The sequence below is a fragment of the Schistocerca piceifrons genome, chromosome 1 (genome assembly GCF_021461385.2).
Source record: "Schistocerca piceifrons isolate TAMUIC-IGC-003096 chromosome 1, iqSchPice1.1, whole genome shotgun sequence".
In the NCBI taxonomy this organism is placed as follows: domain Eukaryota; kingdom Metazoa; phylum Arthropoda; class Insecta; order Orthoptera; family Acrididae; genus Schistocerca; species Schistocerca piceifrons.
In genome coordinates, this window is record NC_060138.1 from 1,171,977,947 (window position 1) to 1,171,996,170 (window position 18,224).

General features: G+C 37.6%; 1 protein-coding gene across 3 annotated transcripts in view; it reads left to right on the forward strand.

Moving 5' to 3' along the window:
- Positions 1-17,976, forward strand: part of LOC124781499 — a 59,325-nt gene extending 41,349 nt beyond the window's left edge. For 2 of the 3 annotated variants that reach the window (XR_007015953.1, XR_007015954.1), the window contains exons 5-6: positions 3,701-3,805; positions 14,210-14,231. Coding sequence is in view for 1 of the 3 variants with exons in the window: in XM_047253866.1 (XP_047109822.1) it covers positions 3,701-3,805; positions 14,210-14,284 (180 nt within the window). In the remaining 2 variants the exon portion in view is untranslated. Of the gene's footprint in view, positions 1-3,700; positions 3,806-14,209 lie in introns of all 3 variants that reach the window. The other variant, XM_047253866.1, reaches the window with a different exon arrangement.
- The last annotated feature ends 248 nt before the right edge of the window (positions 17,977-18,224 follow it).

Consider the following 18,224-nt stretch of genomic DNA (forward strand, 5'->3'; position numbering starts at 1 on the left):
AGCAAAGTATAGATGGTTCAGATATGTCTATCAACACATGTTCCTACTTAATTTTCGAAACATACTCTATGGCTGCTGAGATTAGAGTTTATTAAATGAAATTTTGCTGTGTGACTCATTCAGTTCTGAATTCCAGACTTCCCTGATGAACGCTGATGGAAGGTGTAATGTTGACGTGTATATTTATCAATATACTGTAGTTGCATGAAATAAGAGCACAGCTGTTTGATGCAATCTGCACAGCGAGAGGTGGTGAATACTTCACAGTGGTGCAGTATGCTTTCTGTCTCTGCTCCACATCACATGCTCCAGCTAGGATCTACCCTGGCATCTAGCAGTGCTAGGATAAGTGGACATTGGGCCACTGTTTGTTTCTGATTCTCGATAGAACAATTTATAGGCTCAGAAAACTATCATTCACTTACACACCCTGAAGTGTATGCAGCAGAATGACTCTACTGACTGGTGTGTCACATAGTACACTATACCTTGCCACTCTGCCTTGCTCCACCACTCTACTTCTTATGTGACACAACTAGAACATAGGTTAAATCAATGCCTTGTTTAAGGCTTGCTAGTACGAGGTGCATCCCTAAAGTTGAAGATTAAATGAAAGATGTGCTGGAACAGATACAGGAAGTGTGGAGCTATTTATCAATGTATTCACCACTGGAATCCAGACACTTGTCATACTATGGGATCAGCTTCTATATCCCTGTGTCATAGATGTCTGGTGCTTGATATTGTAACCATTGTGTTACAACCACCTCTGTCTCTCAGTTAGTCTGATAATGCTAACTCTGGCCAGACTGGAATTTCTTGAGGTTCTCGAAGAGACGTAAATTACTGGGAGTGAGGTCTGGACTGTAGAGTGGATGATCAAACCACTTCTGAGCCAAATGTTTGCAGGACCTCAGTTGTCCATATATCCATGTGTGGCAGAGCTTTATTGTGCAGCCGAACAAAAACATTGCACATAACTTGTTCTGAACGGCCCATCGCAGTTTCCGCAGTGTTTCACAGTAATGCTTAATGCTCACTGTCTCGCCTCTGGCCAGGTCAAGAATTTGGTAGGGAGAACTCTTCCTGTGTCCCTGAGCACTGGACACAGCATTTCTGCTCTGAGACAGTCTGCTTGGATTTAGTGCTGCAGGCAAAATCACAGAGTTGCCAATTCACTGACTGCTGCTTGGTTTTTGGTGTTTGTATGCAAACCACGTCTCATCACGTGGGACGGTCTGATTCAGAATCTCATTGCAATTATGATACTGCTGCAGAAAAGTCAAAGGTGACCTCATGTGCTTTGTGTTTTGAAGTCAGTTGCTTTGGCACCTGCCTGGCCCACAAGTTTTAGGTGCTCTGTATCAGTTTTATGCAACAAGGAATGGCATATCTGTGGGAACCAGCTGCTAAGTTTGATGATTGTAAAGTGATGATTCTCCATGCTGCATTACCATACCAGCTCCACTGTAATTGTGGATGGCCTCCCAATGCGCTCATCATCATGAATAATTTGGTGACCTCCTGCGAAGTCTCTGCACCAGAAATACACCATCTGCTTGCTTATGATGTTTGGTCCATAGACCTGTCACAGCTGACAGTGAATTTCAGTTTGAGTTCTCTGTTCAAAAACTTTACACACATGATGGGAGCTGGAATAGGAGCTTCTGTTTTCAGTCGCTTCTGTGAAGCTACTGTGAGACCTTGGAAAGTTTCGTAATCTTATGCATTGTGCCATGTCAGATTAGATTAATACTTGTTCCATAGCTCATAAATATGACACTTTGTAATGACAGGGTATGTGTCAGTTTAACAAAAGGTTTCTTTACATGCAATAATTCATTGCTGCTTTTTTTTATATAAAAAGTTCTGAGATTACTAATTTATATCTAAAAAATTCTCTCTTTAGTAGAAGGAGTTGTCATTCAGAAATTCTTTCAGTTTGTTTTTAAATGTTGGTTATCTACCTGTCGGACTTTTGATGCTACTTGGTAATGGCCAATGATTTTTGTAGCAGCGTAAGTAACCCATTCTGTGCCCAAGTTAGATTTAACCCAAAGTAGTGAAGATCAGCCTTTCTCTCTTAGTGTTGAAGCTATGCACATTGCTATTGCTTTGGATTATATTGTGAAGCAACTGTAATATCCCTAGTTCATTAAATAAATGTCTGCGAGATGATCTTGGCTGGGCTCTAGCTATTATTCTGATTCTACACTTTTGTGCTATGGATACTTTTTTCCTTAATGATGAATTACTCTCCTTGTCGCATGCATGCAATTGCTTTGTGCAATATATGATTTGCTAGCTGTGGGACAAGTGGGAAACTTCCTTTATGAATGTGCCATGTACAAATTTTGTTGAAGTAGTCAAAACCTTTCTGAAAAACCATGAATCCCAGACAAAGTGGTAATTTGTACTCAACACTCTATTATTTGCAAATGGCTTACTGTGTTGTATCTGCTTCTATAGTTGGCTTGTGACTGTTGAAATAATACTGAATGTACCTCACTGCAGTTGGTTTTAGTGAATAGATTATGGAGATGAAACAAGTAGGTATAGATTTCTTTATATCTTGCATGACGCTTCTTGTGAAGTAGAATATTTGCAGAAATTGTTCAAATTTGGTGATTTATTTTTCTCTGCATTCATTTTGTGAATAATTTTGCAAGTTCCTTTTGTATTACTTTGTCCCCAACTTTCAGCATTGTTAATTACACACACCATCTCCAGGTGCCTTCCACATCTACATACCTTGAATGTGTTTATATACCTCATCTGGCATTACTTTCAAAATGTTGTTATTTTGATTTGTGTTTCTGATTCATCTCTTGAAGTACAGAAGCGATATGATGTATACCTGACGTAAGTATTTAAACAATGGAAAATCCAGGGTGGAATGGAACAATATTATGAAAAGGATGGTTGCTACTCATCATGTATCAGAGATGTTAAGCTGCAAATAGGCACAGCAAAAAGTGTGTTGGAAAGTGAGCTTTCGGCCAACAAGGCCTTTGTTGTAAATAGACAACATATGCACACTGGTCTGGCTTCAGCTGCCAGAGACTTTGGTTGTGTGCGTATGCGTGTGTGTGTGTGTGTGTGTGTGTGTGTGTGTGTGGTTTTTTTGTCTATTTTCGGCAAATGCATTGTTGTCCAAAAGCTCACTTCTCTGTAGCAATAGATGTGTGATCATTGCCAAACCTCAGCAGGGTTATGGTCACTTAAGTCACAGCCCAGATTTGTCGGTCCTGATTTCAGAGCTTGGGATCTACTTGACCACATGACATGCTGATCATGTGCCAGCTGGACCCTAAAGTTTCCAGTTAGTGTTGTCATTAGTCAGTCTCTTGGTTGAATTTTTTTTTTAACATTTACTTGTCAGCATTTGTAAGCCTTTAGCATTGTGTTCAATTCAGTCTGCTTTTTTTGCAGTCAAAATTTCTCCTAGTCCCAAAGCAGGCAAACACTTGTGTAGGTAAATTCATTCACACCCACTTCCTGTCTCAGGGTTGCCAGCACTTATTATTCATGTAGTGTGCCAATTTTCTTCAGTTAGAGAAGTTCAATGCATATATTAATTGAGCTAAAAGTATCACATGCTAAAAGTGATCTCTTGAACAAATTGTTATTTCTTTCTTTCTTTCTTTCTTTTTTTTTTAAAAAAAATCTTGATAGAGTTAATATTTTTTCTTTGTTACAGGAGATTCACATTGATGGTGATGTTCATTGTGCCTTCTGTGACAACACAGCACAAATTTTATGTACTGGGTGTTACATTACATGTTACTGCAGTGCTGATTGCCAGGTAATTTCATGAAACTAATGATTAATTTGTTGACCTAACTGTGTGGCTCATTTTGCAGTTTACTCTTATGATGTACAATAATCACATTGTTATTGTGGCAAGTTCTCCATTATCTTGGATTGTTCTGCTCTTCTATAACTTGAGTAGATGATTAAAAGTAATAAAACATGGTTTTTAGCACCTAAAAAGTGAAACCAGTTGAGTTATCACTTGGGTTTGCTGTGATTGTATGAGAGAATGCTGAGCATCATATGACTAGACAACACAATGACAGAATGTGGAGAGGGCATTGTAGACTCATAATGCAGCAATACCAACTCTTTAATGAAATGAAAATTCTCACTTCTCACAACAGGCAGTTACACTGGGTAGGCATGTGGCACATCAAATGTACTGTCACAATGGCCCTCTGGAGTGTCCATTGGATATTAATGGGCTCCCATACCAGTTTTGACGCACCAGATTTGAGCAGGAAGAGGACTGCTTTCTTCTGCACTATCTGCCTTGCAAATACCCCCCACCTCCCAAATGCCTTTCTACCATCTGTTTGTGACAGTTTCACACTGAATGCTTTAAATCATCTCTGTCATCGGGCACATTTAACTGTGAATACGTCATGACACCAAGACCATGACATTCAAAGGCAGGTGATCCCGACTTAGTCCAGTATCTTGACTTACGGAAATCCTTTAGTGCAGTTCTACATCTGTTGGTACACAAAATTATTAATGACAAAATATTGGGATGGGTCATGGGATAAATAGATTACTTACTGACACAGCAAATTCCATATGTATTTGTTAGTGGAGATTGTCAGATATAGAAGTAATGTACAATATGTGACAGCTCTGTTACTGTTCAAGATATGTACAAATGATTGGGCAGGTGACATTTTTAGCTCTGAGGTTGCTTTCAGATAACACAGTTGCTTATTGGGTGGTTGTTGTTGTTGTTGTTGTTGTTGTTGTGGCCTTCAGTCCAGAGACTGGTTTGATGCAGCTCTCCATGCTACTTATACCATACAGTAAAGCTGCATGCCCTTGGAAAAAATTATGGCTGTAGTTTCCCCTTGCTTTCAGCCATTTGTTGGGAGTTATAAAACTAATATTTTTTTGGCTACATTGGTCATTGGTATTGGCTGTCAGTCTTAAGGCTTATAAGGAAAACCTGCTTGGAGCAGTTAAAAGTGGAATGATTTCTTTGGGTGTGAAAGGTAGATGCCAAACTAACATTTATCAGAATAATCTTGATGAAGTTTTAACTCGTCCCCAAAGGAACCCATGTACTAAACCATTCCTTGACTAATACTGTGTATTGTTATTCTGTCTGGGCCCTAACAAGGAAGTAAAGAATATTGAAAGAATGGCTGTTTGATTTGTCACAGGTTTGGGTAATTAACATCTGCCACAAAATATAGTGAAAGATTAAGCAGGCAACCATTTTTGATGTATGTACGAGATCTGTACAAACAACAGAAATCTTGCATGAAGAATCTGGTATGCATGCTTACTGGTTTGTTACCAGAGTACAAGTCATAATATCAAAAAACATTTAAAAATTCTCAAAATGATGCAGCATATGGATCTAAATTGGTTTTCGATTTTACTCGTGGGGTTGAAGTAAAAGAAAAGCTGGAGGAGGAGGAGGAGGAGGAGGAGGAGGAGGAGGAGGAAAATTACTTAGACCAATTTCATTCCAAACGTGACAACTTAAAAGTCCATTTTTGTCATCCAATTGTTCATAGCTCTTGCTGAAGGCTTCCTCAGGACTGCTCTTGTCACTTTCCAAACTCATGAAATCACTTGTTTTGCTGTATTCAGTGTTATCAGTCTCAGCACAAGAATATGATGATCATTTCAACACATTGAGAATTTAGGCTCATTGTCAACACTGCTCAGGCACAATTGAATTAAACTGTTACAATCTTTTCCACTGTTGATATTGTGCAATTAATTTATTTAATTATCATTAGCAGTTTCAGGCAGTCATGTCCATTTTCAACTCACCTCTAGTTGATGACAAAGTGACATTAGTTGTACAGCAGCAATTGAAGTAGTACAATATATTATGATGTGATTTACAGTGTAAATATGCTTTTTCTAATGAGATGACTGATGGTACTAAAGTGAAAAATTATGTATATAGACTTCTATTGTTGCTTGGACATAAATTTCATAATATTACTACAAATCGTTAGCAAGAGTATGTTGCTTAAGACTGTGTGGTACCTCGTGTATATTCTACAGTTCAATCAAACAGATCATAACATATGTTTCCTTCAGCTGTGGGACTTGAGAATGCATAAAATGTGACTCCCAGTGTTCCAGAACAACAGAAAGATACTACTGTAAAATAGTGTCTTCCAATGTACGTATGGATCAGGAATTACATCTGTCGTGTTACAAGATTGGCTCACAGATTTGTATGGAAAGAATGAGACGTGCACGTGTGCACCACCCACAGCTAGAGGGTTATTGACCATGTGGGCAATATTAACAACAACTTCATCTGGACAAAATGTATGCAGTGACTGGCAACTAACTCTAAAAATGGGTGAATGTAAAGCTGTGAACTTCACAAGACGTAAAAGTGTAGTAGCTTCTGATAACAAGATAAATGGATTGCAACTGGATTCAGTCTTGTCATACCAATACTTGGGGGTAACTAAAGACAAAGTGGAACAATCGCTTTGGAGCAATTGTGGGAAAGGCAAATAGAAGACTCACATTCTTTGGTAGGATACTCGTATTAGGTTAGACTGACAGGGGACATCCAGCTTGTATAAGGGGCATTCAAAAAGAAATGAGCCAGAGCCTTAATTGCAGAAACCAGTACCTGTATGTTAGGAGTATTGACCGTGGTTGTTGAGACTCCTGTCCCATTGTGAAACAAGGTGGTGAATGGCTGTCTCATAAAATTCCCAGGGCTGCTACCTTAACCAGTTCGCACATACAGCTGGACGTTGTCCGAGGTGAATCGTTTGCCCCTCAGAGCCTTTTTAAGGGGGCCAAAACATGGCATAATCACTTGGAGAGAGGTCCGGGCTTTATGCAGGGTGGCAGAGAACCTCCCATTTGAATTTATCCAGGAGTGTCGTGACTGTTGGCCGGAGTGCCACGACTGTGTTGGCCGTATGAAGCTTTACATAGTCGTGGAGCATAATGACCCCATGGGTGAGATTGCCTGGTCGTTTTGATTTGATCGCTTGGCGAAGGGTGGTCAAGGTTTGCAAGTAATGCTGGTCATTCACTATTGTCCCCTGCTGCAGGAAGTGAATCAGAAGGGAGCCATCTTGGCCAAAGAAGAATTGTCAGTATAGCCTTTCCTGCACTTGTGTGGGACAGCGACATCCAACTGTACGCGTGGAATTGGTTAACACCACAGCCCCGGGAATTTTATGAGAGCCGTTCACCACCTTGTCACAGTGGGACACGTGTCTCAACAGCAAGGGTCAATACTTCTAACATACAGGTACTGGTTTCTGTAATTATGCATCTGGCTCGTTTATTTTTGAATGCCCCTTATAAAAAGAAGGGCAGCATAAACGGTCACAGGTTTGTTTGACTGGGGACAAACTGTAATGGATATGCTGAGAAACTTGAACTGGCAACAAGAGAAGAAAGTTGGCACATATCCAGCCACTTAAGTATCAATCCTGTGAATATCGCAGGGATAAAATTAGGAAAATAAGAGATCTTATAGTGACATATAAGCAGTTGTTCTTCCAACACTGTATTCATGAATGAAATAGGAGAAAACTGTCGTGTAAGATAAAATAAAAATACCTTCTGCCCCACACCTTGTGTTGATTTGCAGAGTTTAGATGTAAAAGTACATGTAGAATTTGAGAAATGAACAAGTAAATTCGCTGTTGTACTTCATGAACATGTTGACACCCAAATTCAGGTAAATGTGTACCTTCTTTATTAATACTGTGCTGCTGTCAAAATCCCAGATAATTCATTTTTTACTGTTGGTTATCATCAAAACAGGCAACTGGTGATACACAGTGTTCGATTTCTCTCCAGTCCTGTCTCACCTAATTCTGATCACAGCTTGTCAGTAGAACTCTGAAGGTTTTTTTTCTGCTTCCAAGTAATGCCAACATATGGTATTGAACAATAAGTGGATTGGTTTACAAGGAACCTGAGGATAAAAATGAGAAGTGGCTTCATTACTGCTTCCTTCAAGTTTACTTGAAATATAAATAAATAAGTGATGCATTTTGTGGGGTAATGTACATCATGTCAGAACATCCAAAAATCTCACTGTCAAAGTGCATCCAGAATGGACTTCAGTTGTGTGGAAGTACTAGATGTGGAGTAAAAGAATTTTTAATGTTAGACATGAACAGCTGAACAAACAGTAAGAGCACTGAATATTGTCAAATAGAAGAAGGTATAATTAGATAAATGATGAACACTAACTTCATTTACCGAAGGTTTATTCAGCACTTGCACATACAAGAGCGTGGAGTGAACTGCCTCTGGCCAGAACACATACAGTGTATATACAGCTACAGAACATTCCAGTACAATGATTCTTGACGTCATTTGTGGATACTTCTAGAATGTACTCTAACGGAATATAGAAATTAAAATTGTACAGTCCAGGTGAATTTTGAACTCATGACCCCCCCCCTCCATGCAACAGTTTTGTATCATAACCACTACACCACAGAGCTACCCTGCTTCTTCTGTGACATTGCTCCCTCCTTAAGAGAACAGTGTCTCAGTGTTACGTCCTCCTAGTCTGGGAACGAGTCATCGGTCTGCATACTCAGACTCCTGATGACTGATTCTTGCCCTGGCGGTGATCTTTGAACTTCTTTCATTGATATTTCTTTGGCTATTATGTGTCTGTAGTTTGCTGTAAACCTCCCTTGGTAAAGGATAGCAAACCTCTACCATCTGGTGAGCAAGATGTATGAGAGAGGCGAAATACCCTCAGACTTCAAGAAGAATATAATTATTCCAATCCCAAAGAAAGCAGGTGTTGACAGATGTGAAAATTACCGAACCATCAGTTTAATAAGCCACAGCTGCAAAATACTAACGCGAATTCTTTACAGACGAATGGAAAAACTGGTAGAAGCCGACCTCGGGTAAAATCAGTTTGGATTCCGTAGAAATGTTGGAACACGTGAGGCGATACTGACCCTACGACTTACCTTAGAAGAAAGATTAAGGAAAGGCAAAGCTACGTTTCTAGCATTTGTGGACTTAAAGAAAGCTTTTGACAATGTTGACTGGAATACTCTCTTTCAAATTCTGAAGGTGGCAGGGGTAAAATACAGGGAGCAAAAGGCTATTTACAATTTATAGAGAAACCAGATGGCAGTTATAAGAGTCGAGGGGCATGAAAGGGAAACAGTTGTTGGGAAGGGAGTGAGACAGGGTTGTAGCCTCTCCCCGATGCTGTTCAATCTGTATCTTGAGCAAGCAGTAAAGGAAACAAAAGAAAAGTTCGGAGTAGGTATTAAAATCCATGGAGAAGAAATAAAAACTTTGAGATTCGCCGATGACATTGTAATTCTGTCAGAGACAACAAAGGACTTGGAAGAGCAGTTGAACGGAATGGACAGTGTCTTGAAAGGAGGGTATAAGATGAACATCAACAAAAGCAAAACGAGGATAATGGAATGTAGACGAATTAAGTCGGTTAATGCTGAGGGCGTTAGATTAGGAAATTAGACACTTAAAGTAGTAAATGAGTTTTACTATTTGGGGAGCAAAATAACTGATGATGGTCAAAGTAGAGAGGATATAAAATGTAGACTGGCAATGGCAAGGAAATCGTTTCTGAAGAATAGAAATTTGTTAACATCGAGTATTGATTTAAGTGTAAGGAAGTTGTTTCTGAAAGTATTTGTGTGGAGTGTTGCCATGTATGGAAGTGAAACATGGACGATAAATAGTTTTGACAAGAAGAGAATAGAAGCTTCCGAAATGTTGTGCTACAGAAGAATGCTGAAGATTAGATAGGTAGATCACATAACTAATGAGGATGTATTGAATGGAATTGGGGAGAGGAGAAGTTTGTGGCACAACTTGACTAGAAGAAGGGATTGATTGGTAGGACATGTTCTGAGGCATCAAGGGATTATCAATTTAGTAATGGAGGGCAGGGTGGAGGGTAAAAATCATAGAGGGAGACCAAGAGATGAATACACTAAGGAGATTCAGAAGGATGTAGGCTGCAGTAGGTACTGGGAGATGAAAAAGCTTGCACAGGATAGAGTAGCATGGAGAGCTGCATCAAACCAGTCTCAAGACTGAAGATCACAACAACAACAATAATTCATGTGGGTAAGGCATTCCTGCAACAATTTCTTAGAAAGGCAAAAAAGTCTTCCAATCGTCTGAACACATTCCCGATGAAAATTTGCCAGTGTGCTGTGCAGTATTATTAACCCCTTTGTGTACCCAGGCCTAGTGCGTCTTCTGCAATTTTTAAATCTCAAAGTTCTATGTAACTTCATAGACGCATGTTGGATTGAAAAGAGATTTCACCTTTTAAAGGAAACCTGATTCAGACCTAGTCCTAAAACACTTTCAGATCACTTTGGACATCCAGCTGCATTCCATAAATGTTTTAGGAGACTGTAAAGTCCTTTGATGTTAGTCACTAGCAATAAGAATAAATTGGTTCATCAACAAGGCACACACATCTGATGTTGTTACCCATCTTGTTACTGTGGCAGAAGATGTTGTAGATTGTTTCTGTTGGCTGCGTTCTCCGCATTATTACATCCGCATGTTAGCAGGGGGAAGTGGGGAAGTACTGGCAAGTTCATGGACCGTGTCAGTAATGTTAACTGTTAAAACCATCCACCTAAGAAGCACTTCCATATTGCAATTGTTATGCTGTGAGAATCAAGTAAAGCTGTGCTGAATCAAAAATGTGGTTTGCACACAACAGTGTTTTACTAGGCTTGGGGTGTGCTGTTGCCTTCCTGCTATTTCTGAATTGAGTTACACAGCCTGTTAGAGGAGGACCTACATTTCAACATGTTTTCTGAAACATTGTGCAACTTTCCTTGGCATTTTTCTCATTTTTGCAAGTGAAACAAGCGATAAGCGATGGAAAATTGAAGGACTAGTGGGGATTGAATTCGAAATATTCAGCTTTGTAATCTCTAACTAACCTGCTAAACTGTTAAGGCACATTTGAGGAAAAACTATTAATAAATTTCTGGGCAAAAAGAAACTACCCAGAACCATGGGAACACCTACTAGATATAGAAGTCTGTACGCGAAATAAACAAATAAAATGTGGTGGCATTCTACATTACTCATTACTTAAGTTACAAATAATAAATATCAAATTATTACTCGTATTCGGATAGAGTAATTATCCCTTTATCTGCGGATAATTTGTTTCAATGATATAATTACTGGAATATTTATCTAAATAGAAGTTTACTTGAATATTGCTGATATCTGCTTTTTGCTCCACCTTGCACTTTCTTTCTCTTCTGGTCAGTGCAGTTAGTGTTACCAACTTGAGTTAGTCCTAGTAATTCAGTTGCTCGATTTACTCGCGAGAGCATACAGTGTACATGCATTGAAGCTGTTTTTGTTAATTTTAAATGAAGTTGACAATTACAATTAGCTGTCATGCTCCTAAAAGTAAATGTTTTTCATTTGTTCTTTCAAAAGTATGTGTCAAGGTCCGCATCATTTTAGCTGCAGACTGAATGTAGGCTTTGCCTCGTTAGCTATTCATTCACACAAATTTTCACTTCTGCAGGTAAGTTGGTGACCTTCAGTAACACATAATGTTAGAGAATCACTTTAATTTGTGTTGTACGTAATTGTACTCGGTCACTGTTGTTACATTTGGTGAATTTTAGCTATACAGCATACATGTTCTGTATAGAAAACATGAAAAATCGGCAGCTAAAAAGAAACATTAATTATAAATGCATTCCGTCATTTGTCTGGCACATTAGTCCTGCTGCTGCTGCTGCTGCCAGCATTTCGTATTGTTGAATAATATAATTCACTTTTGGTGTCTCCTGTGTTCTTCTCAGTTGGTTAAGAAATGTGTTATGAGACCAGTAAGTCGCTACTCACTATAGAACATTTGACCTATTTTGCACAATAATTTGATCCCAGGTGCATGTTCAGATACACGTTACTCATCAGAAATGGACACTTGCTTAAAATTTCATTTTACTTTGTGGAATATGATCCATTCTGAATTTTCTCATACTTCCCTTGGTAAATATAGTGACAGCCAAAATTTGCAGTCTGTGATATTGACAGGAAAATTAATGGTCTTATAAACATTTTAAATGTTGAATTACGTAGATTCTGGGTGCTTTTCATGTTTGTCTGTGAGGAGGGTTGACTATTACTCTTTGATTGACAAAGTATATCTTGACGCACACTTTTGTGGTTGCTTAGTATACTGCCTACCATTCTGAATATTTTAGAAACTCTGTGATAGTTACATGTATTTTAATTTGAGAATTTAGTTGAGTTTTAGCTGAATAGTGTTTGTAGCACCCAGTTGCTCTTCACATAAACTCCGAAATGCTCTTTTTTTTCACTTCCCTGCACCCCCAAAGACAATTTACACATAAACTGCTGTTTGGGTTACTTACAGTTGCATGCTTCTGCATCTATGTCTAGGTGTTCATTCATATGCTGCAAACCACTATGAAGAGGATACTTCCCACTGTATCACTTGTTACATTTTGTACCTTTTTCATTTACATATGGAATACAGCAAAAGTGAGTACTTAAATGCATCTGTGTACACTGTAATTAGTCCAGACTTACCTACAGCCTCTTCCCCCCCCCCCCCCCAAGTCTCCTATGTTATCTATATGTACCTGTAGTATGAGAATATGTTTCTAATTTATTACAATAGTAGTACAAAATTCACAGTGACCCCTTTCACAACATAGTCACTCTACTTTTCAATCTACTTTGCCCGTAGTTGTTTAATCTTCTCAGTATCGTCCAGAGAAAAGTTCATTGTTTCAGCAGCAAGCCATGAACACACCACTTATTTCACTCTTCATTGGAGATAAGTTGATGTGCTATTAAACCATCTTTAAGTGAACCAGATAAATGTAAATTGGATGAAGTGTGATCAGGGCTCTAGCCAGGATTCTCTGGAACCTTGATCCGTATTCTGAAGAGTTTGAATGATGTGGGCAGCAATAAACATTGCAGGCTTTGGCTTGATCCAAGGCATATCATTGTGTTCAGAGTGATGACCATGTTTCATCTACATCGCTACTCTGCAATTCACAATTAATTGCCTGCCAGAGCATTCATCTAACAAGCTTCAAGGTATTATTCTACCGTTCCACTCTCGATCAGCCTGTAGGAAAAACGAATGCAAATCTTTCCGTATGAGCTCAGATTGCTCTTATTTTGTTAAGGTGATCATTTTTGCCTATGTAGGTGGGCACCAACAAAATATATGCACATTAGGAGGAGAGAGCTGGTGATGGAAATTTTGTAAAAAGATCCTGCTGCAATGTGATACGTCTGTGTTTCAATGAGTACCATCCCATCTCGTTTATCATATCCCTACCACTTCACGCCCTGACCGTTGAACTTTTCTGATGTCCTCCATCAATCCTATACCAGACCATGTAGCAATGCTCCAGAAGTGGACAGACAAGCGCAGTGTAAGCAGTCTCTTTGGTATACCTGTTGTACCGTCTTAAGTGTTCTGTTTTCCCTGTGGCATTGTCTATAACATTATCTGTGTGATCATTAGCATGATGGTTCAAAAGCAGCTGACAATTTTTCATGATTCCACTCGTGCTCTCTATCAAGTTGTTTTGGGACCTGTCTTGCACAGACTTAATAAAAGTTGAACCTGTTGTGGATGAAATGCAGAACTATGACCAATGTTCATGTGGTTTGCCACTTCATCAAGTGTAATTTGTTGGTTATTCAAATCGGGTCTCAGGCTTGCTCAATGTTAGCATCAGTAGTGAGTGGGATGAGATGTACTCATCTTTCTTCATCCTTCACCCTTGTTCGAGCGGCCAATTGTCCAATTCACTGGTAACCTCTCAGACATGGTAAAACACTGCTCCCGTGTTGTGCTGAATGTCTTCTATGGATTTGTGCTCCCAGTACATATTCAGACCACAAAAATGGATTGCAGGAAACTGTTCTTAACTGCTGCAGTTGGAAAGTGCACGGTGATGTTTTCTCTTTTGCAATGGGTCCCATACACATGATCAGTATTGTAGGGTGTCTCTCACAAATGTTTTATAGACTTACTGCATTGCCTAAGTGTTACATAAAATACATTGTATTGTTTGAAAATGCCTTATTTGTCATTGGTTGATTATCATAAAGCAACAATCTCTTATTTCTTAATATATATAAACTTCGATGATTTTTTGTTTGTTTTTTATTTGAATAGGCAAGGCACTGGCGAGAAGTCCATTATGAAGAATGCAAACAACAAAATGCTGTTGGAAACAATCAAGCTCATTGATGCAGAGTGAGGAAAATAATTTTGTGTACTAAATTCTACTATGACAGCAGTGATCTCTCATTGCACTTCATAACTTACACTGCCATAATTTTTTTTTTAAGTCTGAGAAATGAAAACATTTTTTATTGTACTGATTTAGGATTATTTCATACAGATATTGGAAATGATTGACTGTGTTGGCAGTTAAGGCCTGCAGCATAAAAAAAGGATTCTTTTAAAGGCCATTAATATGTGTTATGGTATTGTATCTGGGAGAATACCTATGACTCCCATAAAATGATTTTCTAGAGAACTAATATGTGAAAGAGTGTCCTGCTGTTTCATATGCAAGAGAGAGAAAATGACACATTGTATTCAGCTGTTGAAGATATTTAATGTACAAAATTTTTATTTTACTAACATTATACTGTGTTTTTGTAAGTATTGTAAAAAATTGTTAGTAATTGCCAAAGATTAAAGTACAGAAGTCTTTCAGTATTTGTTTTTATGATACCACTAGTGCTCAACATGTTGTTTTTGGTTATGTGTTTGATGGAGGAGGGGGTATGGGAACTGGAGAAATGGAAAAGGGGGGAAGGGGGTGTCACATATGGAGTCTTCGTTTTTCAGTTATCACTTAGTTTTTAGTGATCCAGATGAATAAAAATTGTAAGCGTGGTACAGAACAAATCTTACATTTTGGAACAGTTCAGATACTATATAGCAGTTTTGTAGTTACAACCTTTGCCAAACACTGGCACACAGTTTTTAATCAGTATGTATGTTTCAGTAGTATTGTGTCAAAATAATACTTGGTTTGTTAATCAGGGCAGAAACAGAATGAAATGTCATATTTCTATCTACTTTTGTAATATTGAATAGTGGTGATTGAACAAGACAAGTTCGAGGCTTAACTTAACTCATCACCTTTGATGTTCTGCTGTTTGCAATTGTTTGTAGTTAACTCCATGTGGTGTGTAAAATTTGGGTTTGGAGTGTGAACATTCCTCCCTTCCCCCTTCTCCAGTACTGAAAATTAGTTTTCTACTGTTTACCTTTGAAGAAATAATGACAGCTCGAAGAATATCAGTTTCTGACTTCCTTCATTGAAATTTTCTGCTGCTTCTATGTTTAAAATTTATATACTCATGTTTTGCTCATATTATAGTGTTTATTTTACTTGTTAATGTCGCAGGAGCTTCAAATGCTGTTTTTTTTGTAAATAATTATGTTGTTTTGTTCTATCTTTTGCACATTTATTACAAGACTGAATTATTTTGAATGTTTGCTGTGTGTGTGTGTGTGTGTGTGTGTGTGTGTGTGTGTGTGTGTTTGTTTGTTTGTTTGTTTCGTATCTGTTGCTCAATATTGAGAGTAGTAGGATAAGATTTACACTTAAATGTAAAGATCAAACTGGTGTAAATATAGTTAAATGATTTTGTGGACATTGGTGCAAACGCTCTGATTTACTTTTGAATACAATTTTCTGAATCTTAGGCAATGAAAAGGTATTAAAATGTTATGTACATGTACCAGAAATGTAAAGTTGCTTTAGTATCCCTCTCCCATTTTTTTAGAACTAATTTAGAGTTTGTTTATATATTTAGTAGACATTATTGAAACTGACATTACAGAGCAAAAACAGATTGTGTTATTCGACAAAGTTTTAGTCCTCACCTTTCTTAAAGTTAATAAAAATTTAGCTGATGTGTGTTATTAAATACAGAGGGTGTGGGAAGTAATCTCTTTGTTACCCTTCCATTTGTTTCTGCTAATTTTTAATATGTTATTAAGCTTTCATTTTTCAAATTGCTTTAACTACTTGTACAAAATTGTTCACAGTATTTTACTTTTTTATTTAAAGCAACTGTTTTCATTCTGTGTTGAGCAAAAACAGTTTTCCTTACCCAAGTAGTTGCTTGGATAAAATGCAGACGAATACATTTATTTTTGTGCAGTTTCATATATCTGCATTGTTATATTTGCAAATTGCATAGATCATTTGTCATTTCAAAATGCTTTAATAACACACTTTGTTATTAGTGATACTTGAAATTGATAGCTCTGTATTTTTAATTTTTTAAGAAGAAACTAGCCCAATTTTGTACTTAATATTTTCCACATGTAGATATAAAAGTCCTTCAGTGATGTAATTTCTGTTCCCTTTGTTGTTGGGATGTTAGGTTGTAATAAAGGTGGGAGCTGATGTATGATGGACATCTTCATCACATTTACTGGTTTCAGAAATAAGTATTTGTGTTTCACGTACATTTAATATGACAACTTATTAATTTACCTTTCATTGTTACCTTCGTCAGTCAAATGCCTGTAGTCTTCTTATTCTGTGCTATGCATAATTCAGTTGTTGGCAGAAATTACTTCCCTTAACTTCATAAACCTTCTAGGCTTGTGTAGTTTAGCAGTTACTGCTTCCTATGCCTAAGCCACAGATCCACTGTCACCTTCCTGTTCATAACTCATTAACAGTAAATTGTAACAGAAGGTTAAGGGAAGCATAAGTGAGTCACTCACTGCTGAAACAGAGTGAATGTTGTGAAGTGGTCAGGCATATGAAAGTCCAATGATAAAAGTTCAGCTGTTGAAGTTGCATTGGACATGGCTTATGGATGGACACACACACACACACACACACACACACACACACACACACACACACACACACCCCTACACACCTACCTACCTACCTACCTACCTACCTACCTACTTTTTCCACTGTTTAATTGTATTTACCATAAAATTGTTTTTCATTACATCATTAGTGTCTGTAGGTGTCATACTGCCTCAAGCTTCTCTTCTTCACATCTATCGACACGAGGTTTTGACTATAGTTAACTCTGAAATCACTCTCTTCTGTATGTTAATCTTTATTCCCCTAACTTAATGACTTCTTGAAGTGTCTGCACCATCTACTTCATAGACAGCATTTGTTGTGCCATTGGCCTGTATTTAGAAATAGCAGTTTGGTGTTTCCCTGTCTCCAGTATTCATTCCTATAGCAAAGGTGATGAGTGTAATGCTTCAATATTTCCCCAAGACCACCTTTTTGTTTGTGTATTGTTCTTCGTTAGTTGCCTGGGTGATTTTCAAATGAATATTTATTTTAGCTCTACTCTTAAAATTCTTCTTTTATGTATTTGTATGTAATGTATATCATTTTAGTTACCTTTAGAGAATGGATTGATACTGTATAGTACAAAAATGAAGAAAAGTCAGTTAAATTAGTGCCTTCTATGTTTAATGTCCATTTGTCATCCACTGATAACTCACTTTGTGACATTACAGTATTATTAATTCAGTGGTGAGTTGTTATTCCTAATTGTAGCAAGAAGGGACATTATGATAAATTTATTTTTTATTGTTCACAAGGTCTCACAGGTCCTGTATGTGAGATAAGTAGACAATATTTCAATGGTGCCAAATGTTGAAACTAGATTTATCATTGATCCTTCCAGAAATAAATGGGAGACAGCGTGTGAGAGACCAGATGTAAATAAGTATTGCATTGCTATGTGCTTGTGCAGGTGAAAGGACACTCTCCAGTATTTGTACAAAAATGTATCTGTGTGTACATATGATGATCTTGCTGCACTAGACTTTATATTTTGTGTTCGTATATAAATGGAAAGTATAGACCTGTTATTTATTTGAAATTATTATTTTTATATAAATATGAAATAAATTTTTTTACTTTATACATTTTCTTATTTCTATGATATATATTAACCACTCTACTCCTTAATATGGAGCTAGTGAGTTAGACACTGGAGGAAGGGAGTGTGGTACTACTTCATTGTCTGAAAATAATTTCATTGGTCAGATTAAAATGATTTATCAGTAATGTAATTTTCTGTCACATCCGTATAGATATCAATATACATAGCAAAGTGTTATAGAATGTAATGAAAAAAAGTTCGTATTACACTTAGGACCATAAATGTTG